The sequence below is a fragment of the Anguilla rostrata genome, chromosome 18, assembly GCF_018555375.3.
Source record: "Anguilla rostrata isolate EN2019 chromosome 18, ASM1855537v3, whole genome shotgun sequence".
NCBI classification, from domain to species: domain Eukaryota; kingdom Metazoa; phylum Chordata; class Actinopteri; order Anguilliformes; family Anguillidae; genus Anguilla; species Anguilla rostrata.
The window spans coordinates 29593558-29610800 of record NC_057950.1 but is presented as its reverse complement, the minus strand read 5'-3'; the positions used below and the strand labels follow the sequence as shown (position 1 = coordinate 29610800).

The following is a 17243-nucleotide window of genomic DNA, read 5'->3' as shown; positions in this document are numbered from 1 at the left end:
AGATTATATACACATAATTTACCAAATGATATGCTGAAGACTTGGAGAGAGAAGGGAATAACAAAAACAAAAACCAAGCAGATTAACATTGGTGATGGATGCACAGACATTACAGACATACATAGACTGTCATATTTAATTTGATGGTATTTACATCCATATCAGGAGAAACTTGTAGGAATTACAACCCGTTTTAAACATAGTTACACCGTTTTAGGGAAACTGGACAATTGGCTTCTCAGGTGTTTCTTGGACACCTGTGTGTCGTTGCATCATTAGTCCATGCACAAGAAACCTAACATGAGAAGTGTCCATGCCAGTAAAGCAGGCCATCATGAGGCTGAAAAATTGGAATTAATCGAGCAGAGACAGCGAAACTTGTTTGATACATTGTTAGGAAGCAAGAATGCACATGAGCTTAATACCTGGTGATGTCTATGGGTCACAGACTTCAGGCAGTCATTGAATTCAAAAGGATTTGCAAACAAGTACTAAATATGACCACTTTATTTAAGATTATGTTAATTTGTCCAATGACTTTTGGTCCCACTAAAACTGGGAAACTATGTAATAAAGGGTTGCACGTTAACCTCATATTCATTGTTTAATTTCAAATCCAATATTCTGGAGGACAGACACAAAACAACAAAAATTGTCTCACTGTCCCAATACCTACAGACCGTGCATCATATATAACATCTCTGTGTGTATGTGTGTCATAACTTTCTCCCCTCCATCTCAGTGTGAGAGACTCATCCTTCACCATGCCCTAAAAACCTCCTTCCTTTGCCATTATGTCCTCTCCCTGTCTCTCTAATCACCTGCGAGATGTATGGACTCACACACAGAGCCCCCCCCCCGCCCCCCCTCCGCTCTGCTCGCGCTCAGTGTGCTTCTGAAAACGTCCATCACTGCCAGCCTCGTCGCCTCGCTCCCTCTTCACCCGCAAGCCCATCGCCCGCGTACGGCTCTGTCTCAGAGAAACCGCTCCTGTTTCCACTGCTCCAGCAGGTGTACCGCAGCGTACGGCCCTGTCTCAGAGAAACCGCTCCTGTTTCCACTGCTCCAGCAGGTGTACCCCGAGTGTACGGCTCTGTCACAGAGAAACCGCTCCTGTTTCCACTGCTCCAGCAGGTGTACCCCCAGTGTCGGCTCACACAGAGCAACCGCTCCTGTTTCCACTGCTCCAGCAGGGGTGCTCGCCAGTGTCACGGCTCTGCTCGGCCTCCTTTCACCCCAGCATACGCAGCGTACGGCTCTGTCACAGAGAAACCGCTCCTGTTTCCACTGCTCCAGCAGGTGTACCCCTAGTGTACGGCTCTGTCACAGAGAAACCGCTCCTGTTTCCACTGCTCCAGCAGGTGTACCGCCAGTGTACGGCTCTGTCTCAGAGAAACCGCTCCTGTTTCCACTGCTCCAGCAGGTGTACCGCAGTGTACGGCTCTGTCACAGAGAAACCGCTCCTGTTTCCACTGCTCCAGCAGGTGTACCCCCAGTGTACGGCTCTGTCTCAGAGAAACCGCTCCTGTTTCCACTGCTCCAGCAGGTGTACCTGTGTTGTTTACTCTCTGCCTCGCAGTGTCTCATTCCCTCGTTCCCAATAATACCACATCCCACATGTCTTGCTAAATCCAGCCCGTCTTCATTTCCATGTAAATGGCTTGTGTAATTATTTTGGGTTCATGTTACAGTGCTGACATTATAATTGACATAATGAAAATGGCATTCAGGACGGCTTTATTAATTCAATGTTGCATCACACAGCAGTATAATTTGGATGACAGGTTTATCACTCAGCTAAGCTACAGCTTACCCATGTGCATGTAGTGAGAGGCAAGGTTTCCTATGGAAATATTTAAAAATAATGACCTCATCTATGATCTCCAACCTGTTGTACAGCATCTTCCATACATGGCATTGCTGTCAGAATACAGTCCTGGAGGGCCGCAGTGTCTGCTGGTTTAACTCCAGTCCTGGAGGGTCACAGTGTCTGCAGGTTTAACTCCAGTCCTGGAGGGTCACAGTGTCTGCAGGTTTAACTCCAGTGCTGTAGAGGGTACGGTGTCGGCAGGTTTAACTCCAGTCCTGGAGGGTCACAGTGTCTGTGGGTTTAACTCCAGTCCTGGAGGGGGTGCAGTGTCTGCAGGTTTAACTCCAGTCCTGGAGGGTCACAGTGTCTGCAGGTTTAACTCCAGTCCTGGAGGGTCACAGTGACTGCAGGTTTAATTCCAGTCCTGGAGGGGGTGCGGTGTCTGCAGGTTTAACTCCAGTCCTGGAGGGTCACAGTGTCTGCAGGTTTAACTCCAGTCCTGGAGGATCACAGTGTCTGCAGGTTTAACTCCAGTCCTGGAGGGCCGTAGTGTCTGCAAGGATTTGGTGTGTTTCAGCACCAGTAATTTGTCACTGTTCGGCTAAAGAGGCCACACACCTTGTTGTCAAAGCCTTAACTGCCTGTTGATTGAATGACAAATGACAATTATCTGCAGGCACTGTGGCCCTCCAGGACTGGAGTTAAACCTGCAGACACTGCGGCCCTCCAGGACTGGAGTTAAACCTGCAGACGCTCCAAGTACTGGAGTTTTACATCCCTGATTTAAGAATTGCAAGTGTCTGAAGGTGTGACTTTCACTGTAGAGTTAACTAGGGCTTTGTTTGTGTTTTAAAATGTACATGTGTGGACACATTTATTTATTTATTTATTTTTTGAAGGAAGGCCAACTTGAGATGTGATGTAAATGCACACACAACATAGATGAGTGCAGATACTCAATGCCTCTCCCCTAAATATGAGCTCCACCTCTCATTTCCCAGTTGTAGTCCATATTGTGACTGACCTCGGACACAACATAGATGTGGACCTTGTCTGGCTCACTAAGGATATTCAATGCCTCTGGCTAAAGATGAGCTCCACTTCTGATCTCCCAGTTTTAGTCCATACTGTATTGTGACTGACCTCAGCCACAACATAGATGCGGACTTTGTCTGGCTCTCTAAGGTCATAATACTCCCATAAAATAGAAAGCTTTCTCTTGCCATGCACATTTTCAGACATTTCAGTATTTTATTCGTTATTTCCTTCTTACTGGTTGCTGTGTCATCTATACGTTTGGGATGGACATTGGCCCTACAAATGCCTTATACTGTAAATACCTAATAGATGCAGCCAGAAAATCCAGTTCCCAGCTTTCATTTTTGTGAGACATGCCTCTGGTGTCATTTTTGAGACCCAAAGAATTCAACCTACTTCAGTTCCACTGTGGAGCCAACCTACCTTTTCTGTCAGGATTCCCACACAAACCAGGAAGTAGTCTGAGGTTTATTGAACTGAATTAATTGAATACATAAAATGAAGAAGACAGTACACGCCTTTGTTGCTGCAAGACAATGTTTTCAATTTTAGGCAATTTGCAAAGTTTTCAAACGTGATTCTTTTCCGTGTGATTGGTTCCTGGATATTGGTTTCCTCCTCAGGGTTTGGTTTGTGCTTGTTCTCATTGTAAATCAGACTGAGCCCAATATACCCAGACAGTTTAATTGAATGCTACTTGTTTTCATTAAAACAATAGTGGAGAGAGGTTGTCACCTTTTTCTCTAACCTAAAATCCCATCCCAATCTAAATATGGAAGGTTGTGTAAAATATTTATATGATAATTTGCTTCGGATTGCTTTTTACTTGCTAATATTATCAGAGTTTACTGAGACAAAAACGAGAGACTGTAGGCTTTTAGGGAGAACGTCTCTAAAGTGGTTGAGACCTTGGAAATGGGTTTTGGGGAGTTTCTTCACCCAAATCCTCCCAGTACGTGTTAGTTAGATTTCTCGTTATGTTTTAATCTCTAATGCATTTCACAATGCCCCACCACCTGTTCTGGGGTTCGGAGGGAGGGGGCTGTTCAAACAAAATCAGAACCGGGCTCTATGATCAAGGAGCCATATGCAAAGCATATTCATGAACTCTGTGTACAAGTCGAAGACAGGGAATACATATTTTGTGTGACAAATGTCTCGGTGGCCTTCGAAAAGCACCGTTCCAAATTAATTTAATATCTTACAGCAGGTTTCCAGGCATTCAGAGGGGAATTAGTTTTTCTTTTTGATGTCACGCATCACCACTGGTTCCTGAAATTATGGAAAGGTTTGTAAAAATAGGAAATAGTTCATGATTGCAGAAATGTTCTTCTTGAAGTTGGGGCGCAGGGGCAGCTCAGCGGACGGCCCTTCTTGATCCGAGGAAAGGTCGGAGCGTGCCTTCGGGAGTCTGACGTCTCTGCCGCACAGCTACGCTAAGCTGGGAAGGCCAGAGGGAAACAGAGGGCCAGAGATTAATCTGACCCTCTGTGTGAGGATCCCGCTTTCAGGATTTCCCTGGCGAACGAAGACAAATAGGCCGCGTTTTAAACCCCGCTGCTCTCCCACATATCCATTTCACGCCATGACACACTCTGGCAAAATAAATAAATAATCATAACAAAAAATAATCCACAGACAAAAGAAGCTCATTAAATGACAGAGGACCTTTGAAAGCAAATGAGAGCAGTCCCGGGGGTAAAATTCTGAAATGATAGAGGTAACGTCATTGATGACTGAGATCTTTCATCAAGTACAGCGAAAATGATCTTTTCAGACACTCAAAAACCATAGAAACAATAATAATGACAGCATTAATATAGTCGGCTATAATCGCTGTAATTTGGGGAATGCACTGGAATGCTGTGGCTTGATAAGATTTCATAGAACGTATCAAATATAGGGGCCCCACTCGGGCAAAATACCAGTCTGTCTATTAGCTGTCAGAGGAGATCAATCTACTGCTCAGGTGAGATTTAGATTAATAAATCATGCACTTCCTCTTTTCCCCTGAGGTCCAGACTTGATAAGACACTACATTTGGCGCATATCATATACCTGATGTGCATCCCTGTCCTGGTTTTGTCTTTTCAGCTCTTTTAACTTCTCAGCGGTTTGGGAATCACAAATTTAGGGTATCGTGTAACATAAAAATCACAATTTTAATGATGGAGATCGCTTCATAATGCAACCCTAGACTGACTATGGCCCAGATTCAATCATCTTTTATTTATTTATTTATTTATTTATAGCTGTTATAACTGCACAATAACATACGGTCTTCCAAGCAGCGATCCATGTTTTATTTATTTATTTATTTATTTATTTATTATCATTACTGAACCATGTTGAGATTGAGAATATTTTGCTTTATACTTTCCATTCTCCACCAGGGGAGTCTTACATACACCTCTGCATCACAGATGGCCGTTTCCCTGTCACATGCAAGTTATGGAAGCATAATATTCATCTCTCGGTACAATTCAATCTTCACGATCTGAATTCCTCACCGCCTTATGTGGAATGGCATTGTGTTTCTAGAGAACACAAACTCCTTGCAGCCAGAAACTGAAAAGCGGTGTAAGCTTTATTTCATGTTGTGTCGCCTTGCACAGTTCACATCGGCCTTATGGGCTGCTGCTCAGTAGTAATCTGGATGAGAATGTTACGTCACCTCTCCCAGGAAACAGGGCGATTCTCCCGCTCACTCGCCGCAGAATGACCTCGGCTTTGAGTGAATTAATGGCGATAAATTCAAGTGCACTCCAGTCATTTACCACAGGTCCTCAGCATGCTCGCCTGAAACCATCTGGGGAGTTCCTGCAAACTGCATGTTACCAAAAGCCAAATAAAAAAGACTTTTTAAATTTAAAAAAGTACCTCATCAGTAAATATATATATATACAGTGAGCTCCATAACATTTTGGACAAAGACATTTTTTTTCCTGATGTGACTCTGTACTCTATAATTTTAGACTTTAGTAACCAAACAGTTTGTGTGTGGTTAAAGTGCACAATACAGCTTTTATTAAAGAGTATTTTTATACATTTTGGTTTAACCATGTGGAAATTACAGCACTTTTTATTTAGGGCACCATAAAGTTTGTGATTAATCTGGTGTGTCCAAATGCTTCCGTGTGCAGTTACAAGACAGCTTTCAGTATATAGCCTTGATTCAAGGCTCCTTGTTGTCTTTGGTGTTTGTTATTGGTGTTTGTCAAGATGAGGAGCAGAGTTGCACCACTGAAAGTCAAGGAAGCCATTATGAGGCTGAAAAATAATAATAAAAAAGAAAAATTTCAGAGACATAGGCCAAACCTTAGGCTTCCCCAAATCAACAGTTTGTAACGGTATTGAAAGAGAGCACTGGTGAGCTTCTGGTAGACCAAAGAAGAACTCAACAGTTGCTAGCAGAATAATTCTCACCATAATAAAGTAACAGCTGTCTGACAGATCAGAATCACTCTTCGGGAGGCAGGCCTGGATGTGCCTGTGACTACTGTCTGCAGAAGACTTCACAAACAGAGCTACAGAGGCCACACTGCAAGATACAATCCAATAGTTACTGGCCACGTTACAGATTGTGTTTCTCCAAGATTCACTTGTATCTGAGTGATGGTAAGAGCAAAGTGCCAAAAAGGAACTGCCCAATATCCTCATCACCGAAATATGGTGGTGGGGGTTTCATGGTATGGGCATGTGTATGTATAGCATAAGTTAAACCGTATAATGTAATAACACATTAGATTGCAGACAGCTTTGATCAAGGTTCACATAATTACATTGTGCATGTATTTCTTTTATCTTGTTCATAAGATACGTGGTCAAATGCATTTTCAACAGCACTGCTCCATATAGGCCTAATGTAGAAATGACTACTGAGTGCTGTCAGACATCTAATTCACCACTCTCCATATTCAGCCTTAGGAAGCTTCAAAGTGCTCGGCCAGCATAGCCCGGAGATAAGACACAGAGCAGGACCTGGGGGGGTTACCATTCGAGGTGTGAATGTGTGAGTGTGTGTGTGCGTGTGTATGTGTGGGTCTGCGTGTTCGTGTCTGTGTGTGTGTGTCTATAAACTATTTTACAATGCAAGTTTTTTTGGCAACAATGTAACATGGGGTGGCAAAACGAGTTTGGGGGGTCCTCACCTTCTTTACGTTTTGGAAACCCAGAGACGACACACATCACAATAAAATCGGTATGCTTGTCACAGCAAGAACAAAACTCATAGTCATTTTAGTCCCAAAAATGTGCTAACTCGGGGAAACCTTGACATAATGTCCACTGTTTACTTGGGAATTCTCCAGAGGAATTATCATTGTTGTCCATTTTGCCATTGTATACATGTCAAAAATATATGAAGAGACAACTCGGCATTCGGCAAGAGGACAGTGAAAATGACTTTCACTCTACAGCAGAGGGCATGTTCAATGAAGGAATTAATCCCATTTTATATCAGTGAGCATCTAAATGCATTCTGAAAATCTATTTTTTACTATATAGTACTCATAAATAAGGAGTAGGCATACTGAATAATAATAAAAATATTTTGGAATATTGAGAATTGAGAATATTTTGACATGTTGATGGAGACCTGCGAGAGCAAGAAGAGAAAGGTGGTGGTGGGGGGGGGGGGGGTTATGGCAGGGAGGGGGAGGACAACAGGCTGGGGCAAAGCAAGCCACTTCCATGAGCATATAGTATAAAGTATATGGAATTTTACACCTCTAATAACCCATAATATAATTTGGTTACCAAGTGCCATTTTGGTCTCCAAATGGCTTTTTGGAAATCTGCCTAGACATGGCTCAGACAACAATGCAGAATGTTCATTTTTGGTATTGTCGTCCAGTTTGAGCCAGGATCTGCCCAGCGTTGTGGTTGTGTCTGCATTGTGTTTCTAAGCCCACCAGGCACAGCCTCAAGCATCTGTATCCACTCAAAAAAAAATAATTAAAAAATGTCTTAGAAAAAAGCTTCCACTTGCACTGTGTTTGAGCTTCTGTTACTTATTTTCAGTAATGGCATAATCACACTTGGAAAACAAACCTTACCTTTCAGAAGAGTCCAGGATTCTGGCTATATTCAAAAGGGTTGAAGAATAGTAGCCATTTTATTTTGGGAATGTGTTTTTCAGGCTTGTGTTAAAAATGGGGGTGATACTTAAGGGGTTAACCTATGACCTGTGAGGGAAGGTGAAGGTGTGTGCGAGACTTCTCCCCACAGGTTTAACTCGCTCTCATGGACTTCACTGCCAGGGCACCAAAGCCGGCATGCTACTAGTTTTTTGCGCGCTACAGGCGCCAACATTTCTTTGCTTCAAACGGCACTGCCTACCAGCACTCGATGGAAGCATTTACGTGCAAGAGTACATGGTTATACCAAAAGTCAAATGACCTTTGAAAGCCGAATGATCGTCCTACATGATGTGAGTCCTACATGAAAAAAGTAATTTTTTGAAGAAGCAAATCTGACTGAAACGTTTTTGAGGAGAAATATATTCATGGGCATATTCATGATGCTGGTAACCTGAAAGTTAAAGCATAAGATCTGTGTAACAAATCCATACCAAATCACTACATCAGCTAGCTAATTACTAGCCTGTAGCAAGTTATAGCTAATGTTTTCACATTGATCTGTCATTTACACAAGCTAGCCAACATTTGCTAACGTTACTTATTTCAGATGTCAGCTAGACTAACAAACTAAATATTATGGTCTTACGTTTCTGATACAAAATTTCACTAGTCTCATTTGGTATCAGTTTATTCATATTTTGAACACATTCTCATTCTACACATTCACGCTGTAGGCTACAGTAGAAACAACAAAATAACGACAAAGTAAGAAACCGAGCACTTACATTAGTTCAGCAGGCCGTCTTCGTCCAAAGAAACATCGGTGGGCCCGTCAGCTCCATTGTAACAGCTTTACACTTATTCCTGTGTAAAAGTGCAGTAACTTGCTGACTTTTTTCGATTCAGCAATTGGTTGATCAACAAATGGGACAATAATATTGTGCAGAAGTGTGTATTTCCTCATTTATTTCTCCATTATGAGACCCCCCCCCCAAAAAAAAAAAAAAAAGAAACCTCTTTGGATCTACACAATTTCCATAGGTTACCCATTTTCGGATCAAAACAGCAAAAAGTTAACCAGTGTAGGAACTGACTTGTCTTCACTGATGATGTAATTGCTGACAGCAGCAGCAGAATGAATTCTGAAGTGAACAGAAGAATTTGATCGGCTCAGGTTCAAGCAATTGCCTCCAAACTCATTGGACAGTGCTTCATCCTACAGCAAGACAATGATCCCAAACATACTGCCGAAGCAGCAAAGGAGTCTTTCAAAGCCAAAAAAGTGGAAAATTCTTGTCTGACCAAGTCAGTCTCCCAATCTGAATCCAACTGTGTTTTACATGCATTGCATATGCTGGAGAGAAAACAACTAGTCTCGAAAACAGGCAGGAGCTAAAGATGACTGCGGTACAGGCCTGGCTGAGCATCACCAGAGAAGATACTCAGCACCTGGTGATGTCTATGGGTCACAGATTTCAAGCAGTCATTGCATTCAAAGAATATGCAACAAAGTAATAAACATGATTACTTTCATTTGCATGACATTAATACGTACCAAACACTATGTGTGCCCTGAAATGGGGGCGGGGGGGGGGTGCTTATGTATACAAAGTGCTGAAATTTCTACATGGTGAAACCAAAATGTTTTCAAAATATCCTTTAATGGAAGCTGAGAATCTGCACTTCATCTACGTGTGAATTGTTTACAAAGTACAAAGTACAGAGCCAAATCCAGAAAAAAATGTGTTTGTTCCAAACATTATGGAGCATCCTATGTGTGTATAAGTATGTGTGTGTGTGTGTGTTTGTGTGTAAAATAACTAGGAATGTGCCATGTATTTTGGTGAATAGTTTATAGGAAAGGATCTATAAATATATAATATATTTCCCAGTGCATGTAATGAGGCCAGCATTTTCGGTGGTCACACTTTCAGATTTACTTGGACAAAATCAGCCATAAACATTTGAGCATGTAGAAAAATACATTTATTTGAAACAGTTTAAAATGAGTCTCTTTACAGAAGTAATATTCAGATGAATGAAATGAGAGGGCATGCATTTGGATTTTTAAATGACTGGAACATTTTGTGCTGTAAAAGTACATAGTTGTTTGCCATTACTGTAGAAATATATAGTAGAAATTTATTTTGATTGCAAGATTCATTTTCAATATAGGAATATTCTGCGCCATTAATTTGTTGGCCAAGTAAAGCTATCAAACTGCTGATATAGCGCATATTATTTTTTGAAAGTTTAAATAGTGTGCAAATACATTTGAATTGTTTTGGATGGAGCGATAATCTCCAATGCACACATGACTGTGTGAGCTCTAAAGAAAATCTGAGAGTCTTATTTACTCATATAAATGTTGTGAGACCGATAAATAAAATGCGTACATTTTTTAGGGGGCAAACAACTGAATTCTTTATCGGTCAATGATTTCATATCAATCTACAGAATTCAAATAATTTTGCTTTCTGAGCAAATACAAAACTTGACCAAATGATGACTTTACAACATTCATATATACAGTATAGCGTCAGCATTACGAAGCCTCACGTTCAGCCCCAGAATGCAAACAGTTGCGGTTCATAAGACCGGATCCAGAAAACGGTATCTCAAATATACTCGGCTCCACTTTCTCCTTCATTCTTACATAAATGTAGGAAGTTAAAAGATTGCTTATTTACAGAGAAACACATAGAAAATCTTGTAAAGACAGAGAAGAAAGTCTAGTACTACATCCATTAACATTGGTGCTGATTATAACTCAAATCCGTTCCTTCCACCGAACGCCTTGCACATTTTTATTAAACACTTTGTATTTACGGCCTGTTGGCAGGACTAATGTGGGCCATCTTACGAAGGGCATATTTATACATTAATGGTGTCTCAAATAATACATATTACAGTGCAATGTGCACTTCCATAGACCCTAACTTGGTGTTCTGGTTTGGGTGAAGAATATTACATTTGAACAGTAAAACAAACGGGACAATGAAGACAAAGGCACAGCTAAGCAAACTCTAAAGCTATAAGTGAACAAATGATAGCATACCAACATAACTGACTAAATATTGGGCAGGTGTGACATGAATATTTAAACATTTTCTCACAGTTTGTTATGGCTGTCAGTAGAGCTATGGTTTTATATATAGAATCTGAACGCAGAATTAAAGTATAAAATAAACTCAAATCAAAGCACAGTCATTGAGTGGTCAGGGGCTGAAAACATGGTCCAGTAATAGTTCATCATGCCTTCCTGCATTGACTACTCTGAGGACTGTCATTAAGGGGAAGAAATATGTTCAACTAAACTGCACAGTTTTTTCAAATAAACTAATCCAAATTTGTTGTTACAAATATGTTCATAAAATGTATTCAAACATAGTCAAACCATTTTCATCATCATCATCATTTTCATCATCAGAAGCCATATATCTGTCAACATACATAACTTGATCAGAACGTAGTTATGTTCAAAATGAAGAAATAACATACTTGTGTGAGTTATTGGTTAATATTGGTCGTCATGGCACTGCCATCTGGAATTATCCAATGAAGCTAATTTATTCATTGTCACATGGTCTCCTCGTCCAGTTAGCAGACACGTGAAAGCAATATAAGCTATTTGGTCACAACTATGCATTTTTAGTCCAAGTGCAAAAAAAAAAAATTTGTTTATTTTTTTTTTGGGGGGGAGCAAGGGGGGTGGAATAAGTGATGAATACATGTACGAAGGCATGACAACTTTATGTCTCGAACAAAAAAACCTACAACAAAGCACATCAGATCATATGAATGAATTAATGAATGAATAAATAAATAAATAAATAAATAAATAAATAAATAAATAAATAAATAAATAAATAAATAAATAAATAAATAAATAAATAAATTAAATAGCATCTGATGGTTTATGCTCTGTTTTCAAAGATTTATATACTTTAAAAAAGCTGTAAATAACGGAACAGCAAATCACAATCACTTTGGGAATCATGCTCTGTTATAAAGATTTTAGAAACTTTAACTGCCTTGTTACGGTGGTACCACAACGTAAAACAAAAAAGAATGGAAAAAGAAAAAGGCAGAGTGACAGCAGGCTGCTGTTTGGTTTTAGACACTAGTGCAGTTCGGGATTACTCTTCTGTTTTCACAGCCACCGGCTACGCCCAGACCCCCTGCTGAGAGAAAACATACCGACAGGGGGTTAGTTATGGCTACCCCAAGACCCCCTGGAGAGAAAAAACAGACAGAGGAGGGGTTAGTTTAACCTCTGCGCTCTCTTCACAGGTGACAGTCTGGCATTCTCCCCCTCAATGAATAATTCCAATATGAATGTTATTTCATAACTCTATTGTGCATGTATCGTCAGCGGACAGCTGACTTTGTTACTCTGTCGCCAGAATGCAGTGATGGACAGAGCAAGCGGATGTTCTGGGACTCAAACGCCACTTCCAGGAACAAGATCCGTTCTTTTTCTGCTATCGCTGTCTGACTCCGCCTTCACGCCTTGTCCCTGTCCTACATGCTGCCTGCTGTGTGACATGTCACGTCAAAAACTAATGTCATAAGGCATTTTAATTGTTGTCACGACAATGGTACAAAATGGTATTTTGAATGAATATTCATGTACCAGTGTTAAGACACGCTGAGCTATCTTATGACAGCTGTCATAACAAGTGTCACAAAACCCTGCTGTGACACATTCACATTTAATAAACGTCCCCATTATGGCACAAGATGAGTGCCACTTTTCAAGTAGATATTATTAATATTATTATTATTATTATTATCATCCGATGGAAAGTCGTGGAAACTTAAATAAGAATGCATTGGCTTGTTGTTGGAACAATACGTGACATTTGCGACTTGATTGCACCCTAAGACTCTTAAGACTCCACTTCCTCTGCCTACAGTGCTTCCACCCTCTGAACGCGCAGCGTGAAAAGGGCCTGTTGCAGCCTGGGATGGGGGTGGGGGGTGGGGGCTAAGTGCAACATGAGTGTTTGCTTTCACTGGCTACCATGGCAATTCTTTAAGATTTCTGATTTCCCGATGACCGTTTTTCTTAAACGTTTAAGCATGTGCTGGCGAGTACTCGTTTACTCACAGAAACGGCCCCATCCCTGGTCTGCACTGCATCACTGCTGACCAATACAAGCATACAAAAAAAAATGCAATTCCAATTCTCCTTCTTTTGCCAGGAAAAAAGTCTGATTCTAAATGAAGTCTTTACGGATGGGTCTACCTGCCTCTCTGAGCCCCCTAATGTGGACAGTATTACCAGGACTCAGGTTTGAAAACGCTGCCTGTAACTGCTTTGCGGGGGGCACGTGGGGGGAGAAGCTCGCGGCCCTCACACCTCACCTCTCATTCGGGACTCCCGCTCTTTCTCCATGTGCTCCTTGGAGGCGGGGAACTCTCCGAGCGCCATCTTGGGCATGCTCTCGCGCTTGCTCACCGAGCCGATCATCTCCTGCTCCTTCTCGTGGTTCACCTCTGCGTAAATGTTGATCCACGGTATTTTTCTAAATAAAATAAACACGCCGTTTCAAAACGAGCGAAATGACTCGTCGCGCCTCTTTTACAAATGCGGCGCTAGGCTGTGATGATTTCGCGGCTTCTTTGAAAAAAGCAAATGAGAAATTGTCATTAAGATACTAAGATTCATGAAGATACCACTTATTAGTTGATTAAGTATCCTCCACTAGTACTTTGCCGTAGGAGTAATTATCTTTACAACTGTTGTTCTTTGAATATATTCATGGAATCTCTTGGATATGTTATTCATCATGAAAGTAACTTTAGAAATTACTTTCTTTATAATTACATGCACACTGATATAAGCTTAATTTACTTGCAGATTATTACACAAGCTGAAATATAATATTGTTAGTTCTGCCTCTCCTGTCAGATTGCTGGGTGTTTGATATCTTTATCACATCAACAGTATTCCCTGTCTAATATGCAATAACATAAACCCACGAAGAGGGACACGATTGGCCACATTATCCATGATCCCATTCCCCAGAATTATGAGGTACAGATGTAATGATACTAGTAAACAGCAAATATCATTTTCAAACTTGTTTCAAGTGCAGTGATAATATTAACAGGCTTCGGCACAGAGCGGATCCAGTCAGACATTTTAATGTGCAGTGCACTCAGAGATATAACACTGGGACAGGACTGTCTGTACCCTGCCAGAGTAGGATGTCCACTCCTGAGTAGGGTAGGCCAGGGTGTCTTGGATTAACATTGCATAAGCACCCCCAAATTAATTAGCAGCTGCCTACAGGTCAGCAGTTATCACCAGTGGGAGATGAGATCTCTCTTCTGACTGCACTAGATCGTCTGCACTACCCCATGTGGCTAGTAGTGCAGAGATTGAGCACTAGTCCAAAGGCTAGTGTCCCAAACGCACTGATCCAAGAACAAGGGACAACTGCAGAGTTAGACAAGGTAAAATGGAGGTGAAACAGCAGTGGATGCTGAACACAGAAGAATGCTGGGATATGCGGAACGTACCTTTTGAACTTGTAAATTAAGAAGACAGCTAAACCCAAGGCCACCACGGATAAAAGCATGAGCATCGCCGAGCTGCTCTGTCTGGAGGCGGAGTCCACCAGGGGGGCTAAAACAGAGGCAACAGCAAATTCATTTCAGTGCCTGCGCACCACACACGTTCAGTTAGAGAGGGTATGTTTCACTGCAACAGCACATTCATTTCAGTTCAGTTAGAGAGGGTGTGTTTCACTGTAACAGCACATTCATTTCAGTTCAGTTAGAGAGGGTGTGTTTCACTGCAACAGCACATTCATTTCAGTTCAGTTAGAGAGAGTGTGTTCCACTGCAACAGCACATTAATTTCAGTTCAGTTAGAGAGGGTGTGTTTCACTACAACAGCACATTCATTTCAGTTCAGTTAGAGAGGGTGTGTTTCACTGCAACAGCACATTCATTTCAGTTCAGTTAGAGAGAGTGTGTTTCACTACAACAGCACATTCATTTCAGTTCAGTTAGAGAGTGTGCGTTTCACTACAACAGCACATTCATTTCAGTTCAGTTAGAGAGGTGTGTTTCACTGCAACACCACATTCATTTCAGTTCTGTCTAGTCAGAGGGGTGTGTTTCACTCAACAGCACATTCATTTCAGTTCAGTTAGAGAGGGTGTGTTTCACTGCAACAGCACATTCATTTCAGTTCAGTTAGAGAGGGTGTGTTTCACTGCAACAGCACATTCATTTCAGTTAAGTTAGAGAGAGTGTGTTTCACTGCAACACCACATTCATTTCAGTTCCGTTAGAGAGGGTGTGTTTCACTGCAACAGCACATTCATTTCAGTTCCGTTAGAGAGGGTGTGTTCCACTGCAACACCACATTCATTTCAGTTCCGTTAGAGAGGGTGTGTTCCACTGCAACACCACATTCATTTCAGTTCAGTTAGAGAGGGTGCGTTTCACCAAAATTACTCTGAGTCATCCTGCTAGGCACCCTCCCCTCCCTCCTCCCTCCATAAACAGATGAATGGTTGAATTATTGAATGAATGAATGAATAATGAGCACAGACCCTATTACTGTGCAGTCAATCTTTAAACATGCTCTAAAACAAAGCAAAAAAAACAAACAAAAAAAAACCCTGGAAGATTGTTATTAACAATGACATATTAATTAAACATACACATAAACAACACAAACAGTGATTTAGTTGCTTGGTTGACCTTTTTCAGGTTAGCAGATGGGGTTCCAGACAAGGGCAGACTTATTATATCCTTTAATGGGCTGGTAAAAAAAAGGTTAAGCACACCGTGTGAAGCAAAAATAATAACGGGTAAAAAATCAGCACGTTGTAAAATTATATTTTGCACTAAACCATTTGCGACAATTGGTCTGACATTCACAGAACAATAAAAGTGAGAAAATACTGACATTTAAATGTTTTTTTATGCATAATTTACGCGCACAATTGTATATCTAATGGCATGCTTTGTTTCCTGAAAGCAATATATTTATTGCGGTGCCTTTCCCCAGCCAGAATTCAATCTGTTTACGCTGTTAAAAATGGCCTGTGTCATGAGAATCTCAATTACCCTGCGACACATTCGGTTCAGAAGCTCACATAAAGAGTTAGCGGGGCATTATTTTCTCTTTTTTTTCCTTTTTGAGGATATCAAGGTTTTATCTCCAGGTTTTATTTGCTTTCTGCCAGAGCTGAAGTATCGTGAGATTAATACTGTGTTGAATCTGCTGAACGCTCCATCCCAGTCAAGGTCAAGATCACAGATCCCGAAGAACATTAACCAAGATATGTAACTCTAAAGCTGGCTTTCTGTGAGCCAGAGAGATAGGAACAAGTCAGAACAGCAGGTGAGGGCTGTTCACCTGAAGCACTCTTAAGTTCTCTGCATAAGTTCTCAGTTTTTTCCGGGTACTGTACAAAATCATAACTGGTGGAATTTTTTATTCACCACCCCCCCCCCCCCAAGCATTTATTGCTGTATTCTTTAGAGGAGCATTTCTCACCCTATAGCCCACCAAGGTCCACTAAAAAAAAAAACTTAAAAAAAGAAAAGAGAGAAACAATGAGGAGCATTCCGCTGATTCAGCTCTTTAAAATGTTTGAAGGTTACTGATGGGGAGTGAATATCACATTACGCTTGGTAATTCACGAGTGCCTCGGCCATGGACGGAATCTAAATTCAGAGTTGCGGCACTTATCATGAACTGCCAGCACCCGTATGATAGCTACTGATGCACTGATACATGTCAGAAAATCAGAAAGGCAAAGATTCCAAGGGGAATAAGGCCACATAAAAGCAAAAAGATCGGATGATGGTTGGTTCAGGGGAGTCATTGGTGATTTTTAAAGATATGATTCCTGTCCTGATTCCTGCCTGGCGAATTTTATTGGAGCAGCATTGTCCGAAGGTTCGGGAGTATTTAGACAAGCACGCTTTCTCCTTCTCAGCTGCGATTGTGTGATTGTATCATCCACCAGCTGAGTACCTTTCACAGCTTCTTGCTGTAGGCTGACAACCCAATCAACCAGAAGAGCCGCTTTGGCACCGTGAAACTGTTTGATCCAACCAATTTAAACTGTTCCTACTTACAGCCAATCAAACGATGCCCCCATGGCCTGTCACGGCCAATGGCATGCTGCCCTACGGGTCAGCCAGCCAATCAGTCAGCAGTGGCACTGCCAGGACTACTGGAACAGTACAGGTGTTTTCTTTTATAAGGAGAAGAAAAAAACAGTGACATTTCCCTGTAGGCTCAATCATTAAAATGATTCGGAACAATTACGATAATT

General features: G+C 41.3%; 1 protein-coding gene across 2 annotated transcripts in view; it reads right to left on the bottom strand.

The window, feature by feature from the left end:
• Positions 1 to 11992: 11992 nt before the first annotated feature.
• Positions 11993 to 17243, bottom strand: part of LOC135244978 (VPS10 domain-containing receptor SorCS3-like) — a 135888-nt gene continuing 130637 nt past the window's right edge. Inside the window, exons 25-27 of one of the 2 annotated variants that reach the window (XM_064317700.1) lie at positions 14461 to 14566; positions 13300 to 13460; positions 11993 to 12113 (exon numbers count right to left, since the gene is read on the bottom strand). In XM_064317700.1, coding sequence (XP_064173770.1) covers positions 12046 to 12113; positions 13300 to 13460; positions 14461 to 14566 — 335 coding nt within the window. In that variant the 3' untranslated portion in view covers positions 11993 to 12045. The remainder of the gene's footprint in view (positions 12114 to 13299; positions 13461 to 14460; positions 14567 to 17243) is intronic. The other variant, XM_064317701.1, reaches the window with a different exon arrangement.